General features: G+C 36.0%; 5 protein-coding genes across 6 annotated transcripts; 2 read left to right on the top strand and 3 right to left on the bottom strand.

The window, feature by feature from the left end:
• The first annotated feature begins 1,955 nt into the window (after nucleotides 1-1,955).
• Nucleotides 1,956-12,676, top strand: LOC135684177 (uncharacterized). 2 transcript variants are annotated; one of them, XM_065199615.2, is made up of 3 exons: nucleotides 1,957-6,871; nucleotides 6,908-9,177; nucleotides 11,478-12,676. In XM_065199615.2, exons 1-2 carry the CDS (start codon nucleotides 6,262-6,264, stop codon nucleotides 8,047-8,049), a joined length of 1,752 nt encoding a protein of 583 aa, XP_065055687.2. In that variant the 5' UTR covers nucleotides 1,957-6,261; the 3' UTR covers nucleotides 8,050-9,177; nucleotides 11,478-12,676. The 2 variants fall into 2 exon arrangements, with proteins under 2 accessions (XP_065055686.2, XP_065055687.2); XM_065199614.2 differs by having other exon boundaries at nucleotides 1,956-9,177.
• On the bottom strand, nucleotides 9,175-11,481 carry LOC135684182 (ADP-ribosylation factor 1). Its single transcript, XM_065199623.2, has one exon. It carries the CDS (start codon nucleotides 10,842-10,844, stop codon nucleotides 10,284-10,286), a length of 561 nt encoding a protein of 186 aa, XP_065055695.1. The 5' UTR covers nucleotides 10,845-11,481; the 3' UTR covers nucleotides 9,175-10,283.
• Nucleotides 12,677-12,818: 142 nt separating the features above from the next.
• LOC135684183 (peptidyl-prolyl cis-trans isomerase NIMA-interacting 4) lies at nucleotides 12,819-16,802 on the bottom strand. The gene is made up of 5 exons (XM_065199625.2): nucleotides 16,672-16,802; nucleotides 16,356-16,414; nucleotides 14,567-14,686; nucleotides 13,431-13,463; nucleotides 12,819-12,966 (listed from the first exon to the last, which is right to left on the bottom strand). The coding sequence occupies exons 1-5, from the start codon at nucleotides 16,730-16,732 to the stop codon at nucleotides 12,841-12,843; spliced, it is 399 nt and encodes a 132-aa protein (XP_065055697.1). The 5' UTR covers nucleotides 16,733-16,802; the 3' UTR covers nucleotides 12,819-12,840.
• A 44-nt stretch (nucleotides 16,803-16,846) lies between these two features.
• Nucleotides 16,847-17,638, top strand: LOC135684665 (uncharacterized). Its single transcript, XM_065200301.2, has one exon. It carries the CDS (start codon nucleotides 16,847-16,849, stop codon nucleotides 17,636-17,638), a length of 792 nt encoding a protein of 263 aa, XP_065056373.1.
• A 663-nt stretch (nucleotides 17,639-18,301) lies between these two features.
• On the bottom strand, nucleotides 18,302-20,260 carry LOC148957654 (mediator of RNA polymerase II transcription subunit 11-like). Its single transcript, XM_089114841.1, has 2 exons — nucleotides 20,105-20,260; nucleotides 18,302-18,878 (listed from the first exon to the last, which is right to left on the bottom strand). Exons 1-2 carry the CDS (start codon nucleotides 20,153-20,155, stop codon nucleotides 18,567-18,569), a joined length of 363 nt encoding a protein of 120 aa, XP_088970967.1. The 5' UTR covers nucleotides 20,156-20,260; the 3' UTR covers nucleotides 18,302-18,566.
• Nucleotides 20,261-20,265: the final 5 nt, after the last annotated feature.

Raw genomic sequence — 20,265 nt, 5'->3', positions numbered from 1 at the left:
GAGACGTCACAAAAAGGAAGTAGCTATGGCCTTTTCTTGTTTATGCAAATTATTGAGTGCATAATCATGATTTTTGCTCAAAAAAGAAATCTTCCGTCATTTTATGTCTAGAGTACCCAGCAAAAGTTGTAGCAATAAGGTATTTGAGGAATTCATTTTTTTCTCATTGACCCATCTTAATTATCTTATGGCAGAATCGCTAAGCAATTTGGTGGATTAAAATTCTGTGATATGTAAGCTAGATCTTAAAAATGAAAAGGCAGTAAACGTTATGAAGTAAGTGCCCTAAACCTCATAATGCACCGTGAGAGACACGGAAGTCTTGATTTAAACAATTATTTAACAGAGAGTAACGTTTTAATGACGTAAAGAACTTCAATTGGTGACGTTTTAGTACATCGAAACTGTCGTCGAGGCTTTATTAACCCAAGAAAGGAACCTCGAAAAAGTTAAGATGTTAGCACAACACGATATTCTAAAAGACTGCAATGAAGCTTTTTCTGGGCTCAGGTAGAAAGAATATTGTTTCCTTTGTGGTAATGCTGCTACAAATGACTATATGACGATAATGCATCATTCCAGGTAAGGCTTTCTTCCGTAAAGACGCCAAAATGACTGACACTTTAAAGTATTTGAAATTGATTCTGTTTTGTTTATGTTTAAAGGGTCTTTTCCACGGCCTTGAAATCAGGCTAGCAAACTGGGTTACTCAAAACGACAAGGAATGGTGGCCAACAGAATGACTTAGCTGTGCTAAAAATATTAACTTTAGTGATGTTTTCGATGATTTAGCCTTAAGAAAAGATGAAAATTTTAACCACGCTACAAGGGATCGTACAGAAGGCAATTTTAGCCTTCAATTTTAGAGCAAGGGCGTTTCCAGAAGCGAAAAAAAGGGCGTGATCAAAAAAGTTTCTGGCCTTCGCTGCAAATTGGGGAGAGGTGATGACTTTGGCCCCAGGGGTCCGTCCCGCCTAGCAGCGGTGCTAGACAAACTGTGTTATAACGATACCAATACAAAATAAGCTTTGAAAGGAAGCGCCATTAGAGCAGATCCATGGACTGCAAATGTATAACCTAGCCTTCAACGATCAGTGGCAGCTACTGCAGAGTGGGAGGGTCATGGGCGTGGCCAGGAAGATCACACCATTTTAACCTCGTTTCAATGCTTTGTACCAGGTTAACTTTCTATAGGAAATATGAACTGCCCCTATCTAGCGCTTTTGGTCAGTTTTTAGAAAAAATATGTAGACCATGATTTGAAAAAAGTGGGGGTGGGGGGTAATTGCCCTCCCCCTAAAACCCACCTTGGCGCTGTCACTGTCAACGATGCATTGATCTGGTAGCAGCAGAAGCTATATATCATGACAACTGCTTTTTACGTTTTATGCTGGGCAAAGAATTGCAAATACCAGAGGTCCTTACAAGAAAGAATTGATCTATCCTTCAAATTGTTCAAAAATTAAACTCTCATTTATAGTCAAGAATTTTCAATAATTTTGGCGGGTTAGCAACGAGACTTATTTGCTACTGCTCAAACTAACTTCTTTCACGATAGCTTACTCAAATGCCTGTTTAGCTTTCAAATTCAGAATCTATGCCTTGAGTTGTTGCAAGCTATTCATATTTTATAGAACTCTTCGACAGTTGATAATGTCCATCTGCTGGCACATTATTGTGCAGATGGTCAAAAAGCTCACGTTTTTAAAATTTCCATAAAACCTGTTACCTAATTGGATTTTAAGAGATTTTAGGAGAAAATGATGTACATTTTGCTTTTCTAATAATCTTTTCATGGTTCATCATCTCAACGAGCGCACTATTTACTTTTCAGGTGTCCTGAAAGATAAGATATTAGAGAGACTTGTGAAAGATAAGATATAAACGGGATTTGTGACAGATAAGATATAAAAGAGCTTTGTAAAAGATAAGATATAAAGGAGATTTGTGAAGCAGTAATGATATCGAATAGATGGGCAAAATGTCTGTAGAAGTATAGAGAATCATCTTTGTCAAGTTGGTTCACTCTTCCAATAAAGAATTCTCAAAAATTTTAATAACTTTTTTGGTATTATTTTTCTGATGCCTTTATTGCAACTGGGTTACACTATTTTTTACAAGAATGCCAACATTTTTGCTGGGCCTCGATATTCTTAATTTTTCTTATTTTCAGACTATGGTTATTCTTAAACTGTTCATAAGCAAAACAAGGTGTAACTGAGTCGCATTATAGTTGTAATGACTCCAAGGCCGTTTAACTTGCATTTGCTTTGCTTTCTAAAAACTCAAATGAACAAAAAGTTTAATTCTCGATGAAGCTTGCATTATTATTAAATTATACCTAAATTTAAGCCTTAATATTCTAATAGACTATATTCTTATATTAAAAAGTGCGTAATACATAATTCATGAGAACAATTGTAGACATGCGTCATCTTCGAACATGATTGGGGATCTGGGAAAGCTTGTTTTGACGCACGGGCATGCTTGGGTATCTATTGGAATCAAATATTAAAATACCTATAATATGTATTTCATTAATTCTCAAACCTGATCAGAATTCTAAAAAATGATTCTGAAAATCCATTAGGAAAATTTCTATCGATTCAGGGTTTCCATTTCATTCATTCAGAATCAATAAGTGTTTATTGAGTTTTGCTTTTGCATTAGAGAAGGAGCAATAAGGTATGTTATGAATGATACCACATGCTGCATTCTAAGTAAGACATGCAATGAGCTTGGAAATTTTATTTCTGCTGTATGAAGTTGATAGACCGTACACACATGTACTTTTCTAACTGAAAACCAAGATTGAAATGTGAGTAGCAGGCAACCATAAATCTTTCGTGTCTACTTTCTCTTTACTTTCCTTAAAGCTATAACATATTGAAAACAAACAGTTCACTGTAGCCTGGGTACCAACTCTGTTTCTAGTTTATACACTCTACTCAAGACAAGACAGTTCGGGCATTTGCTAACCTGCCAAATACTTCTTTAGTTAAGGAAAGTTTTACTGAAAACATTGTTTAACCATGATATGGATGATGAGGCAAGCAAATGCAATTATTTTAAGGCTCTTAGTGCTTTGTTAGAAAAATCTAACATCTCATGTTAGAGAAATTAACAAGTCCAGGTGACGTAAATTTCTGACTGTCATGTATGCAAAATTAGTTAAGACGTGTAGATGTTTTATTTAATGTTTCGAACCAACTTAATAAGAACATAATAAAAATGATAAATTATTTGATTAAAATTGGCGCATAAATCTAGTAGCTAGGTAGAAGTTAAGAAATGAAAACTATCGGAAATATCGAACATATTGAGAACGGAAGAAAAGCATTACATGGGCTCCGACGCAGGTTGGAAAGTGGAGGGGCCAAGAGAAAATATAACAATCATAACAAAAGTTTTTAAAAAAAGCTCTATTGTTTTGCAAAAAAGTGAGAGGGCCATGGCCCCTCCCGCCCCCCCCCTTCGTCGGAGGCCCTGCATTACAAGACATTATGAAATATTGCGAATCATATAAAGCCTAATCTAGAAAGAAATGCAATACAAAATCTAAAGTCACATTCAAGTTTCGTGGTTCTGAATTCTTTTTTTAAATCTGCCAATGATTGAAACATTCTAATACTGCGAGTTAATGTTCGCCACTGCATTCGGGCCCGATATTTCTCAATTGGCAAAAATATATCATGTTTTAATGGCATTAGGAATGCCAACGGTATTCTTATTTTGGAAGCCATATTGTACACCCTTGTCACAAAAGTGTCATTCATGACAATAGGATTCAGGCGATTTTTGGTTTTGTATATCTCTGTCAATAAATTCATAGATTGCGTTTGGCGGATTCATTAACATGCCTGTTTTATACACAGTTTTGTGTGACCTTGGTTCATCATAAAAGAATCTGAGTAATATCAAATAGTTAGTTATTTATACAAGAAAATAAAGCAACGAAAAAAGGTTTCAGTTGGCCCGAACAAGGATGAGCTACTTTCTATGCACAGGGGGCCCAACCTAAGTTTCAAGTGGATTAATGGAGAACAAGATCAAAGAACCAGAGGACTGTTGGGAATTAAGTTCAGATCAATGAGGTAATAGGTTTGTCAATTACTTAAACATGGAATATTAAATAATATTAGCAAATGATTGTACATGACTGTCATCTCTAGCCTGATCTCTCATCCTGCGTTAGAAGTGGACAGTTCTTATTCTCACTGAGAGGTATAATGTTAATGGGCAAGCTTGTTGCTGCTGCTGCAATGATTCTTCTTATTAGTGACGCAAGGCTAACATATTGGCGACAAGCAAAAAGCTTAAAAGCGTAACCACTGAAACTGCGCGCACTAAATCGAGCATAGAGCGGAGAAAGATATGGGTTGTATTAAATAGCCTTTGAAGCATATTGAATAGCCTTTCGTTTCGCTAACCAAGAAAATTTCAAAAATGATACCATATTGTTTCTTTAATTTACTAGGATAAAAAACTGTCGCAAGAAAATGGATACAATTTATACTCATAGAGGGCTAAAAGCTTCGTCAATGAAACGATGTACGTCAGTAATATCACCCAAAAGATATCACCTTAAATCGGGCGCGAGACGAAAACGCCACTGCTAGAACAATATGCCGTCAAAATAACTGGTAATACATAATGGACCATTAAAACCGCATAAGGCTAGCTCTATTGACAAAATTAGCAGGTAAACGTATTTTATCGAAACGAAGCTTGTCTGTCAGCAGTCTCGTACGTATTTTATTTCGCGCAAATTTGTATCCATAACCTGCAGAACTCTCAATTTTTAGCCTGTACTTCCTATTCGCAAAGAAAAGAAAAATTTAGGTAATAAACTTCAAAGTATTTTTTCATTTCTTTCATTTTCAAACATATGCCTAACTACAATCTGTTAATTCGTGACATAAAATTCAAATCACCTCGATATGCCTAGAAGTAAAATTACATTTGAAATTATGTTTACAGATGTGTATCCAACGTTAGTTAAAAAGATGAATTTATGGTGTATGGAAAATTTTGGAATATGTTGGAAGTTTCCCTACTGTCTTAGCTATAGTTCTACTAAACCCATACTCTTGGGAGCTAGCGCTAAATGCTATAGGGCAGCACCTTGCGCTGCAATCTAGCAATATTTTTTATGATCCAACTTATCGGAGCATTGTGCTTTTTATCGAGAGAAGGGAAATGCGGGTGATGAACTCAAAGCAAAGACGATTCTATTTGCAATTTGTATTTTCTAGAGAAGACCCCCTTGCTGCTTTTATACCATTTTCGTGACATTCTACTTAGAATTCATGACGTCATACATAAAATAGTTCCCCTGATAATACGTGATAATTCTGTACAAATGGAGGAATATCAAGTGAAAATAGGGTTTGAATTATTCATTTATGGTTCCACCCACCATGAACGAAGAGACTTTACGTGCAAGGTCAATACACGCCTATTTCAATCTAGATTCATGCTACCAAATGGGTTTGTGCAATGCATATGGAGAGTCCTCGGAAAGTTTGATTTCCTGCTCGACAAGATGATATTTAATCTTATACACGGATTTCGGAAGCAACTTACAGGCCTTGATACACTATAGGATATCTTGAGAGGTGTTTTTGTAATGCATGCATGCATGGCGCCATAAAGTCTTAGGAGCAAATATACCCTGGGAACAAGAGCCTAAACTTAGTTTCATGTAACTAAACTCGTCTGTTGGAAAACCAGCAAATCACAAAACGTTACAGAGCCAATACAACATAATCACAAAATACAAATGTAGGTATCATTATAACAAATAAAACAGGGATATTTTTTTTATTATGCGTGGATTAAAGTCATGTCTTTGATGGAAAGCTAGAAATCCAATAAAGAAAATTAGAGCACCTTGAAAGCCGAACAATAATACCAATTGACTCTATTGTATTGGCGATAAATAAACACAATACGTTTCCTTTGCAGGTAAATCTTTGATGAGCCATTGCGCTACGTAATCATCCCGTAATGCATTTTTAGACTGACTAAAATCAATTTTGGTTAATCCGTAGAAAATTACTGCCATTGTTTAGACCGTCGCCACGCTCGCAAAGGCCCATTGTTAGCAATGAGTCTTAAATGCTGTTGACCAGATAATCCAGCCCACACGAGGCAACCTGACGGATAGCACTGCAAGGCGTCAACAGCTGACCGGAACTGCTCTAGAACTTGGAGCGAGAGGTTCAGGAATCAATTTAGGACTGCAAGAACATAAACAAAATGAGAACTGAAAGCTTCGTGTTACTGTTATTCGTAATTGGAATTTCAGAAGTTTTCTGCTCCACGCTTCATTTAAACAAGACAAATTTCGAAAGGGATGAGGTCAGTGGTATTGACAGTATTGACATTGGGGCTTTTCTCAATGATACTGCTGGTGATATGTTAAAACTGTTGCTGGGAAAGTATCCGAAATTCATGGAGATTACAGCAAAAGTCGTCAACGCAACGACTTTCAATAATACTGAAAGTCTTGATGAAGAATACTTGTGCAGGCTGATCATTTCCCAGTTGATTGCGACTGAGGATTCATGCAGGAAGATTGCCGCACCACCTAAGTGGTGTGAAGACACTGCCTTGAACGTAACAGCGAAATCAATTGACGGATCTTCTCTTCAACAGCTGTGTAGCAATGTTAGCACCAATGCAACGACATCGACGACTTCCAGACCATTAACAACAACAGCAACCACAACAACACTACCAACAACAAAAATAGCAACAACAACTAAAATTACACCAACATTGATAAACATTACAGATTTTACCGGCATACCACCAATTCCTGTAATAGAACTAGAACTAGAAAGGCCAGGTGGGGGACAAGGCCTAGGTGGGGGACAAGGCCTAGGTGGGGGACAAGGCCTAGGTGGGGTAGGAGGGCAAGGTGGCGGAGGAGGGTTAGGATCATCAGGACCAATGCCCCCACCTTTACCTGAGGTAGTGCTAGAAAAGGGCACTGATGTCGCAAGCACATACTTTTTTGCTGCAATACAAGTGATTGCCAGGACCACGATCAATGTTTTCGAAAAGCAGAAAGTTAATGCAGTGAAAACAAACGGCACTACAACAAACAACTTGACAACTATTGTCTATACAGTGTCACGCGTTGGGGCTGATAATAGAAAATATTCAATTCTCTCGGATTGCGGAAACAGTTTAAGTCTTGTTGGCATCATCCTTCTCCTGCTAGAATATGGTCTATGTAAGCAGCGGCTCTCTCTTTTTGAAAGAAATATTGTATCTCTGTGTTGCACACTATTTGTATCTCATGGACTACAGTTACTGCTGACACATCTTAATGACGTCAGATACTTTTGCAAAGCAGGCGGAGTTTTGCTTCATTGGGCTCTGATGGCTAGTTTTATGTGGATGTTAACTATTTCCTATGACATTTTCAAAACTTTCAGAGGAATGCATCATGTTGGCAGCGACAGAAGCAGTAGACGGTTTAAGAAATACGTCATTTTCGTCGCTATGACTGCTACAACTATTGTTTTGCTTTGTGTCTTCCTAGGGATACCAAAAGAAGACTTTTCAGGCTACGGTTACCAGGGGAAGTGCTTTGTTGCAAAATTTTGGGCCAACCTATTTGCTTTTATTGTCCCTGTCGCTCTTGTATTATTGACAAACACCATGCTTATGATTTCAACACTTGTAAAACTTCGTTCACTGCAGAAGAAGAGCAAAAAGATGTTTACGACTGACCACAGCAAGAATGTTTCTTCAAGGAGAAAGGTTGTCATCAGCGTTCTTATGCTCAAGCTATCCATCCTGTTTGGTTTGGGCTGGCTTTTCGGATTTATAGCCAACGCAATCAGTTCAAATGTACTGATGTTCTTGTTCGTAGCAATGGCCTCACTGCAAGGTTTCTTAGTCTTTCTTTGTTTTGGTTGCCATAAAGATTTTTATTCCAAATTTTGCCAACGACAGCAGGCACATGAGGTCCATGTCCCTTTAACAACGAAATCACAACAAGGAACTGTAACTGAGACATCAGAGGTCCCCTGATTTTGCTTGCATTATCAATATCCAGAGATACTTTGTTCAAGGACAGTGCAAGAATGCATTTACAGTAGACGGAACATGGACATAATTCGTCTTTATCTTTGCTGTATACTTGTATCGATTACTATCCAACTAAGCTGCTTGTATAACGTATTTTCACTATACCCTAAGGATATCTTTAATGCTTTAAATATGATTTTGTTTTGTATCGCGACTTTTTATCTTTTGTCAAAGATGGAAGACCCTACTCCTGCACCTTTACTTCTCTTGCTTGATCGCTTAGTTCAATACTGTCGATACACTTTCAACTATGCATAAAAACGAAACGTTTTAATGGGGTATATAAAGTACAGTTTAATTTTTTAAAAATGAAATGCGGTATACCTGAAGTATTTTGTTACCGGGGAAAGTAAAATTTGACTAGAAATTCTAGTTTTGAAAAATTTGACTCTCGATTGAAACAAATAACTTTAAAAACAATAAGTCTTCTAAAAATTTTGCAAAACATCCACATAGATCTCGAGCTATGAAAAGACAACGAGGTTTGGCATTTGTTTCAAAGTTTTAACTCATGTTAAGACATCGTCGGAGGGTGTTCCATTGCCAGATTCTTCCCTTAGCGCTGCGCTCTAGCCAGGCCTTTTAAAAAAGATGGACAGGAGGAAACCTTTTTTGCATTGAATTGATTATAAGATATTGAGCATCTATGGTAAGGCCAACAAAAACTTCAACTTCCTGGATGTATAATCTAAAACTACAATAAACTACATACACTGCACATCCCTAGAACAGCAATAAGAATAATTAATTTCTGTATAGAAGGCCCCAGGTGCTTCATCAAAAATTAAAGTTAACAGTAAAGGCGACTTGTTGCGTTCGACAATAAGAGGAGGAAACCCACGTGGAAGGTTGGATTCCACGCCATTCCATGCAGATCAGCAGGGTTGCTTAGCAGCGGATATCACATGTTCAAAAAATAAAACCCAGTACTTCTCCCAATGCAAAGTATCTAATTGCCAAAAGTTAGACCTGAAGTCGTTGTTATGAAAAGTAAATTCATTATCGCTTTTCTGCTGTCAGCGCTTGTATTGAATAAAGAAATCAGTGGAAAGCCGGTGGGGCTTTGTCCAGGTAAGATCTTTACGTGCATAAATTTTGTCGTGCTCTAGAGGTGATCAAAAACTGTTCCATGCAATTAGCCAGCCAAACCACATATTACTGCGTAAACTTTGAAAGTACACTTCTTGTTGGTCAAACGTTTTCTGTCAGAGCTTTATGTACTATCGTCTTCATAATATAGTAATTAAAATGTCAGCAGTCTAATACGTATAAGAATATACAAAAGTAAAAATATTGGGTCTCTACTGGCAGAAGAAGGCCATCCTTTGACTAATATGAAGACTTTCTTCTAGTATGGTTTTCCTGCAACATACTAGATCAAATTGCAGCTACATATAGTTATAAAAAGGCGTAAAATTCATTTGATTGTCAGATGCTGATGTTGTCAAAGCTAAATTTGCTGTTCCCGTGTCACTTTTGATCGAATTGTAGCTTGATATAAGTATAAAAAGGTGCAACAGTCATTTTTGAAATAGATTGTTGCCAGAGCTTAATTTGCTGTTACCACGCGGAACTAAGGCATGCGAAGTATAAGCATTTTTTTAAAAATGAGTATTTTGTTTATTTTTATCATTTATTCATGTTTTTATCATCTTCGAAAATCTTTTAACAAAACGATGCAGCACATAAGCTACCTGAATAAACAAAGTTAAAAAAATCAAAATATCTACGAAGTTAAGTCTTCAACAACATGGGAACAAAGGCAGATTTGATGTTCTTCATCAATAAAAATCGAATATTATCCACATTTTATTTACCACATAACGTCAACATGCGGAATTTGATTTTGTGAACAGATAAATAAAGAGAATTATCAGGGCAGGCAAAAATAAAATTTCTCTGGTTAACAATATGATTTGAATAATCATCAAGCTTAATAATATTTCAAAAATCGAAGTAAAAACTGTCAAAAAGCTATAAAGTATTAACTTTTATTCATTGTCGCAATGAATGTCACGGTCCAGCTCATTGTTGATGTAAAGAATTATTTAATTAAGGATAAAATGGTTTCAATCAGGGAAACCTAAACAATCTTGACAATGTCAAACGTTTAGCACCAAGAAACACGAAGAATACTGCCTTCCCATCATTCAATTGCCCGCGATCGATTTCCAAAATTAAGACTTTGCATTAACTTTTCTGATTTTTATCTGATTTCCAAGCCACTCAAGGCCATCTAACAAACCAATGCCGTTAACAGCACTAGATGACTGAATAAACCAGTTTCTATTCCGTAAAGTCAACAGGCCAAGTTTTTCAGTTAGTTCTGTCGTTGACATAACGTCTGGCAAATCTTGTTTATTAGCGTATACTAAAATAATACAGTTTCTGAGCTCGTCCTCCTTTAGAAGTCGAAATAATTCAATTTTTGCCTCTTGCACTCTTTCTCTGTCACTGCTATCAACGACGAAAATGATCCCATCCGTTTCTTGATAATAAAGTCTCCATAAAGCTCGAATTTTATCTTGGCCTCCAATATCCCATACAGTGAAAGTCACGTTTTTATGTTCCAAGGTTTCAACATTGAACCCTACCGTTGGTATGGTAGTGACGAGTTCGTCTAACTTAAAGTGGTAAAGTATTGTAGTTTTACCAGCAGCATCTAGGCCAACCATTAAAACACGACATTCTTGTTTTCCGAAGTACCGTTTAAACACACGGACAATTGAATTGCCCATTGCTCAAGAAAAGAGAACTCTACAATAAAAAGTTGTAAAGATAATCCGTTTCAGTACGGGAGGTTCAAGGGGTCACCGAGGATCATGCTCTTTAGTTTAGATCATTCACAAAAACATTTCGCAGCAGGTAGTAGGACCGTGCTTTGAGAATAAGACATCAGGTGGAACTTGTAGATTTTGCTGTCATACGGCAAGTGTCGTTGTTGTTGCTGTTTTTTGTTGCGATCCTTTTAATGCTGTTTATAATGCATATGATTGATATTAATTCAAAAAAATCTATCTAATACAAGGTTCTAAAGAACAAGTAACTTTGGTGCAGAAGTTTTGCTCTGTTTTCAAACAAAGGGTTTACATCCGTAAATTAGGGTTTAAATCAATACTTATAGGCAATATTACAGCATATTAAGTAATTCATTATCCACCTCTGGCCAAATAAGCAATTATTAAGGATTGCTGATCTCAGCTAATCAAATTCATGATCCTGCACACTGCAATCAAGGCATATTTAAGCCAGTTTCAATATGATATTTCTCTTGCAAAAACTTGCTCTTAGAATTTTCTAAGGAATATTCTATAAAAATTTCAAAATTGTTTATCGTTAGTAACCAAGAATTACTGCCTTTCTCCCATCAGGTAAACGGTATGGCGACTTAATGACTGGGCAGCATGATCATGGCGATCATGAACATGAAGAGGTAAGCGAGGAACAAAATGAGGACACAAGCGCGTCGATGAATGAAGATGAATTAAACTTGGCCATAGAAAAGACAATTAAAGAAAAAGAACAACAAAGAATATTCTGGGATGCAGAGTTGCGCGAGATGAATCGTTGGCTACGTCTTTAATAAGAATACTAGAAAGTTACAAAGATATGTCTACCAATAAATGACTGAAAATTTAGTTTCGTGCTACATTTGTAATGCAATCAACGCCTTATGAAAAGCACGCATGCACGCTTGCTATAACGCTTTGAAAAGCTAAAGATACCTCATAACTATCCCTACACATTATGACAATCTATAAAGCGTTTCAGAAAGTTCATGTTAATCTAAGTAAAGCAAATTGTATCCTCATAATCCGCAAATATTGGGATATAACAAATATTTCAAATATCCTGCCTTTATTGCAGGTGCACAGATAAACCCTTTCGGACATTTTATTCTAGCGAACGTAGACTTGAAGTGGACTTGTCATTCACGCTACATATAACTTGGTCACATAAATTGGCTCTGTCTGTTATTTGGATGATATTTATGTTCACTGTTAAAAGATAGCAGTACCCTCTGTTAGATGTCTATGGCTGTACAGCGTCAGTCTTGATACAATGTAAGTAAAGTAAACAAGTGTAAGAACGTTTCGATAAAAACAGTGAATGCCTTCCATTTGCCTCTTTGTTTCTTATCTATAAGTTATTTCAAGACCAACAAATACCGGACCTTAATGTTTACATATGCAACAGAGACAATATGGTTTCTCAATGACATTTCTCTGAGATGACTTTTCAAGGCCAAAATCACATTTCACAGAAAAACAGCGTCCTTTAAGAACTCTGCCTGCTGATCACCTTAAGCCCCCGCCCACTGAAAACGGTACAAACGACTTTTCAGTAAAACATATGATTTTCTTTTCCATTTCGGCTTCAAAGCTTGCATTTAAAGAAAATTTTCTCACCATAGATAACGTGCAACTTCGGTAATAATTGGACCTTCAAAAATGACGCTTCAAAACAATAAAAATCAAGACCGTTCAAATTTTTTCTTAACCATATGATAAGCATTGGTAATATTTTTATAGGGAGACAAAGATTTTTTAATGAGCTATATATCTGTGTTTTGACTGCAAATTTTCTCCCAGAATGTCAATTTGAAAGCAATGCTTTCTGGCTTACAATCCAGTAAACATATGCCAGGTTTCATCTTACCTTAAAGGCTAGAGAATGCGAATAAGATGGAACGGAAAAAAGAGCAAAGGAGATGTCTTCCTACATCACTTACTCTCATTTTTTGCCTTCAATCATTATTATATGATAACCAAACTTGGTCTTAACAGGAGGGTCTGTATATATTGGTTTATCAACAGTACTTGGTTGCAATGCAAAAGCAGCATCTTGAAATGGGCCAACCTAGACAGGAGAAGAAACATTTATTCTAAAAGAGCAACAGATAAGAAAATGTAGAAAATGTAAAAGAATATATATTTATGAAGAAGAGGCAGAAGTTCATGTCACATTATTGCACTCCACCTTTGCAACCCCATCCAGTCTTGCAACATCAGTGCTGCTATTTGATAGTTAAAGACCAAGAACTTTCCATGGAAGGATCAAAAGGAGCAACCAAATTTTTTAGCTCAGTAGTAGCGGTAACTGGTAGCAAATCAGATATTTTTCTATTCAGAGCTTCACATTGACACATAATGTTATGATTTTAAATAATGATTCAAAAAAATGCTTACAAGTTATCAAAGTGGTCTTAAAAATCTAGGTAGAGCAATACGAAACATACCATCAATACTCATTTGGCTGCATTATACAATCAAGAAAAAAGTAAAGAAATAAAATAATACAAAAAGAAAATTGTTAAAAATTACCATCGAGCCTCTGGTCATCCACCCAAGGTCACCCTGTAAAATGTATCATGAAAAACTTTATTACAAAAAAAGATTTGATTAATCCCTTCAGATTGACAAGTGATTAGTACAGAAGCACCTTAATAAAAACAAACAATGTTTTTTGAAATGGCACACCATGTATTAAGTTCAGATCAAGTTGAAATTAGGAAGCCCACACAATTATTAATCATTAACAATTCAATTTTAAAATTTCTCTCACATGCTTCTTTCAATCACACAGGTGACTAAAACTTGGATGATACAATCAAAATCTAGGGATCAACCTGCTACAGCATGCTACAGCATGCTAAATACAAACACAAGATTGAAAGACAGGCAATATTGACTTCATATCTTGTCATTAATAGACTTAACATAATAGAAAAGTTGTTCCAATATCAATCAGTACATTAAAGGCATGGTAAATAGGCCTTCTTTATAATCCTTCTGTCAGTTGCTTTAGGTGTGGTCTCTCCAGTTTCATGGGATATCGGCTTCTGTTGTTGAAAACTTGCTTGATAGAAGCTGTTTTCTAAATTAATATGAGGTGAGCTCATGTGATAAGCTTCAGGCTACCATAGCAACACAGCACAAAAAGCATGACTCAGCGCATTTGGGTATACCCTCACCCTTTATTATGACTCAGTGCATTTAAACATGTTGATCTAATTCTGCCAATTGACTAGCCAATAAAAGGGGATGCAAGGGGCAAATTGTCTCAGCCAATGAGCTTAGAGGGCCCCAAACAGTTGTAATGTAGACTGTAGATTCTAAGTTAAATTTGAACAGTGTACAGTGTATCATACTTTTTACAATGAATTAATAGATTCAGAAAAGAATCATGAAAGGAAAGTTTAAATTACCTTGGCCATGGCATTAAACTTCTCTGTTGATATAAAATGTTTAGGTGACATCTCAATGGACTCAAACAAGATATCACTCCAGGAAAGCCACCAGCAAGCTGGTAGTTTCATTATCCTTTGTTAATTCTCACCTTTGTTAGGACAAAATAGCTAGAGGTGTTAGGTAATCTATATTGAACATTCTTTATGGAATCATTAAAATTTTTAACAATTACTTTCAGGAAAATTGTCATACCCTATAAAAATACTCACTCCATGCCTTGCTTTGTCTTCACTGTACTGTGTTGCAACTTCATTGAACTTCTGACCAGCTTTTATTTTCTCCATTGCTTCCATAACTTTTGAGTGCTTTTCACACAAAATATGACGGACCTGAAAGTTAAGGCCACTGCAACTTAGAAACTGGACGGACAAATCCAAACTTTCCTGTTATGTTAAAAACTTTGTGAACTAAGCATATCTTGGGATGATAATTGTTCTTTAAACATAAATGAATAGTACTGATTAACCTGTATGACAAAAGTGGTTTCTGTTCCTATTTGCTTGGTGACCACATATTAGGGATCTGGTCAAGGGGCATTCAGATTCTAGGCTAAAGGGCCACAGTAGACCAAACATGGTCTCCTTGCCTCAAAGCAGCCGCTATGGTACTGCGCACCGGGGTAAAGGGTCATTAAAACACATATGTTCGCAAACATGGAGAGAAGGAATAGGCAGAAGTATTTAATTAAAGAATTTTTCTAAATGCGTTTTTCCAAAAAAATTATATTGATAATCAATTTAATGACACAGCAGTGAAATGGAGACATGTTTCATTTCCCAAAGCTTCATTGTTCAAAACTTGGTGTCTGTTTTGTGTGTTGTGATCGAATTATTGCCTTGCTATGCATTAGCTTTGCTTGCCAGTTAATAAATAATTGATCAAATATAAAAAGCCAATTCAGCACAACACTATCTTTCTTTACAAGAAAATATGTAATTAAAGTCCAGGAGAACAGCACACCAGAAAAATTTGGATTAGTTTGATCATTTTAGTATCTGTCAAAAATGTTTCATTGCTTTTATTAACATACCAGCTACTTACAGAGAATGCTTGAATATAGCAACTTCTGGAAAAAGCATCTAAAAAGGATCAGTGTGGGTTCACAGTGGCAGATCAAGGATCTTTCAGATGGGTACAAAACTTGACAAGGCTCTTAACACACTCTTTGTGTGCCATGCTCTTGTAACAGCTACCTATAGAACACACACTTAGGACTGATAAGTATACTGAGCTGATTAAAGAAACAGAAAATTTCAATAAGTCACTTTCAAAATGGCACTAAGGGCTGAAAAACAAAGGTGAAAGATAAACGCACAGATCAAAAATTCCATAGTAACTATTTTCTTCAAAAAATTCAACCACAACCTTTCAATTGTGAATACTCAATTAATTCTTCATTGGGGGTAATCAGTTACTTCACAAATGTGTCTAAAAATGTAAACATTATTTGTTCAAGAAGTAAAATAACATAAAACCTTTATAACTTTAGGTCTAATAGAATCTCGAAATTTCTTGGAAAACCTGATTTAGTCTTATACTTTGGAGAGTTGAAGCTTGAAAATTTATGAAGGCTATTCAATTGCTGTTAAGCCTTCTGTTTGATCAAAAATAGGAAAATGATTCCAATGTTAATGACTGATAGGAACATAATGAACAATTTCAGGTACAGGCCGACCGAGTCACATATAGTCTTAGCTTCTGTTTAGGCCTGTAGAAGGTTCCGGATCTCACAAATGATGACAATGTTCAAACTTTGATTTTTAAATCCAGATCTTTCATGAAAGGCCTCTTGATCCTTCCTTTCAAAAGCCTTCCTTTCAAAAGTGATGTTTAGTTCATCCAGTCATGATCAGTAGCTGTGCCAAAAGGCAACGCATCAAAATTTCACGCATCAAAACTTGCTGTACCTGTACAAAATATGAAATGAATAAAGAAAAGGAAAAAAAGAAAAGGAGAAATATAAAGGTGGTCTCAAATAAGTACAAAAGCTAGCCTCACCTTTACAGAAGTTCCTGCACCGGATTTTCCTTTGCCGTCCTCCTTGCCTTTACTTCCATCTAAAGGTGGAACTAGATAATCAGTTCTACCAAAAAGACAGTATCAATAGCGTTCAAGCTTCTCCAAAAATTTACCTAGATAAGTAAAATTTGGGAAGTTTTAAAGTGCAACTTTTAGTATGATTGGTGATGATTTTTTCATTCTCTACCACGTCCCCCCAATGGGCGTTCGATTGATTCGAGGATTTACAAGAAATTATGTTGATATAAGGGGAATTAGTTCATTGTAAACGAGCAGCTTTGGTATAAAAACAAACCTTTTCCTGCGGCTCCTTTCTTTGAATCCCCACCTCCTTTTGACTTTCCTTTTGGGGGCATTTCCCCTACGCTCTTAGTGTAACCACTTTAGGCCAAAACTGCACTTCATTACGAGACAAATATTGTCAGTCTGTAAAAGAGGCTATATGTATACAAAGACACTGAGATACAAAGATGGAAGAAAACAATCTAATGAAGATTTTGATCTACGACGACGATGGGACGTCCCACGTCGATACTTTTGTCAGTGCTCTTGAATTTTCATTCAGTGAATTTAGAGCTTCTCGGATAATTCACAATTATCGAATCAAAAGAGTTTCTGGAAAAGATGTCGTTGAAGGAATATGTTTCAGAGATGCAAAAGTTTTTATCATGCCAGGTGGGAGAGACATCCCTTACCTTCGAAAATTGAAAGGACAGGGTATAGCGAATCTAAAGGCTTTTGTATCGGAAGGGGGAAACTATTTTGGGGTTTGCGCTGGTGCCTATTTTGCTTCAACTTTTTGTGAATTTGAGAAAGGTACAGATATTGAGGTTTGTGGTGAGCGTGATCTGAAATTTTATCCTGGAGTGGCAAAAGGCTCAGTTTATCCTGACTTCCACTATGATTCTGAAGTTGCAGCAAGAATAGTGCAAGTTCAGTTAGAAGAGCCATTCCATCGACCAGGGATTGATAGTATACTCACAGCTTATCACAATGGAGGTTGTGAATTCATAATGGATGAGGACAGTGCTAAAACTAACATTGAAACTGTTGGACGTTATTTGGATTTCCCAGAAAAAATTGCTGTGGTTCTTTGTAAGTTTGATAAGGGGAAAGTATTGCTATCAGGAGTTCACCCAGAGATAAACTACAAGTATCTTAAAGGCAGGTCAAAGTATTCCCCAGAGCAACTAACTTCTTTGTCCAACGCTTCAGAAAAGCAACAAGAATTTTTGCACACTTTGCTGCTACTTCTTTTGTAATACATGTAATACTTTTGTAATACACTCTGTTGCTACTTCTAGAGTTATGTATTTTTTTCAATAGCAAAATACATATTATCTTCCAACATGCAATAATAGTATTACATCTGAGGAATTTAATTCAATAATTATTTGCTGATAAAAAAATATTACTCAAGAGGCTGGAAGAACAAGACCTGCAAAAACTTGATACTTTATGGCTGATAAGTCTAGTTCAAATTGAATACTAATTCTGAACATTTGTGAGTAAAAGTATAACAAAACTATTAAATATTTCATTAGTTTACCAGATAAAACTGACATGGCAAAATTTGTCTGAAAAAGGCCGGTCTGTCTGAAAATTTTATGTTATTTATAAAGTGCCAAACCAGTGAACAATTTCACATGTGTGATAATGGTGCAAAAATTGTTTGATGATCCTCAAAAATCTGTATGATCAATTCTCTATTGATCTTGCTATTTGGCATGGGACCAAACTAGAAAACATTTTATGCAACATTTGTGAAAAACAAACTTTATATGAAATAAAAAGTTTCCTATTTATTTCTTTGAAATTAAGACAAATAAAATATTATCCTCAATTTAGACCTAATTCATTGAATCATGAAGACACAGATATTAAGATACAGATAGTTCAATACTAAGAGTAGGTAGTAAATAATAGATATCAAGATCAACTTTGGTTTTCTTGAAAATTAATAACTCACAAGGGGCCAATATTTAGGCCAGGTTTGTACATGAGTTAGTCAAAGGCTGCAATTACCATGAGAAAATCTTTTAAGATGAAACCTGGACTAAATTTTTGACTGTCCCTCGAAATTTTGCATGACAGAAAAAATGCCTTCAATACCCTAAATAACCTTTGATTGTCTGATTGGTTTGCAAATACTATCCAAAGTATCATTATTTGCAGAGTTTTGATTTAAGGTTAGATTGTAGAGTTGTGTACCATGTCATTACTCTGGGAAAGCTTGTTTATTTCAGCCAGCTTTGCTTTAACCAACTGTGTTTTCCAAACTGCAAGATCAAAACTTTTTTCTGCGGAGTAAATGGAGCTTTCATGTTGCTGACTTGTGGTGACTTGACTTAGGTAATTTATTTGTTCCATTAGTTTTCCTTCAGTCTCATCTAACAACTTAAGAAACTGTGTCGTTTGGCTGTTGATGACATCCTCTGATGGTGAGTCCTTTGACAATTCATTGATTGCTGTTGAAGCACATTGTATGACCTTAACTATATCCTGTAAAGTTGAAATGGAGAAAGTCAAGATTGGAGAAACCACAATAACCCAGGTTGGAAAACATATTTGTAAGATTTTGGCCACCAACAGCTCACCATCAGCTACAACCTGAATACAAAGTCATTAACATGACTTGATTACTGCAAACAAGCCTATGGAAAAATCCTTCAGAGACTGCACAGATAAAAAGAAAGGCTGTAGGTCAATGGGCCTGTTGTCAATGGTTAATGAGAAAAAAAGTTGTCATTAGCCAGTCATTTTACACAAACAGACAGTTAACTGTCTATAATCTGTTTTATAAATAACAGTTTATATATACATGCTAAGGTCTGTTTAGAATACTGTCTTTATAGTGCTTGTCTAACCTATTCTTGGAGCTGTCTATAAAAGGAGCCAGACTGCAAGATGGAGCAAGACTGCAATGAATTTTTCGTCAAATCCTGTCTATGCATTTTTGCAAATTTAGATTAATCTGCAAAGTTGCAGCACAGAATTTTGTGCCAATCCCCCACATAGCCTCGCTATAAGGCTTACAAATACAATTTAAAAAAATCCCTTTTAGCTTTTAACCTGCTATTTTGCAACATAACTTGTTTTGACATAAACCTAAGCAGCACAAAATAATTAGCTGTGCAAAAAGAATACTTTGCACTCTGGAGTAAGAGTATTTACAATCTTCTCAGACGAATCATTCCAAAAAAAAAGTTTCTTAGCATCCAGATTAAATCTCTGTTTGACAACACTAAACTGTGTCCCCTTGTTATGCCTGACATTCTTGGCAGGAGATTGTCAGACCTGTCAAGTTTGGTGGATGCAAAACCTTCAATAACAACTCAATCACGTCTTAAAAAGTTAAAAGAATTAAAAAAAATCATAAATTCAAGATAAAGATTATCTATTTGTGTTCTTCATTGTATTTGGTTGAAAATATAATAATACAGCAGTTAAATATGCGGATACATTAGCATTTATTTGTCAAATATGGCAGATTTGGATGAGTGTTTTTATTTTTTTGATTCATGAATCTACCGTGAGAATTTCCTTACGAACCGTGACATCGTGGGATCTCTTTTAAAACCGTGAGTCCCACGGCAAAACCATGGAACTTGGCAGCTTTGGATTGCTGGCTTGTTTTCTACATTTCATATCTTGTGTTTGCTTGCATTGCATTCATATGTTTCAATAAGATGGACAGTTAGCATCATTACAAAATGTATAATAGCTACCTGTTCTGAATCTTCTAACTGCCGTAGTCTTTCTAAGACCGAGGATGACATCTGTATGGAATTGAATTATCTGATCACTACACTGATCAGTGACCACTATCACTGGTAGCTTTCTAGAGTTTGAAGCTTTAGGTAGGTTCATCTTGAACTAACCTCTTTTA

Source organism: Rhopilema esculentum, chromosome 21 (assembly GCF_057945365.1).
Source record: "Rhopilema esculentum isolate cy_ngs chromosome 21, ASM5794536v1, whole genome shotgun sequence".
Lineage (NCBI taxonomy): Eukaryota > Metazoa > Cnidaria > Scyphozoa > Rhizostomeae > Rhizostomatidae > Rhopilema > Rhopilema esculentum.
Note: the sequence above shows the minus strand (reverse complement) of the source record. Positions and strands in the feature narration are given on the sequence as shown.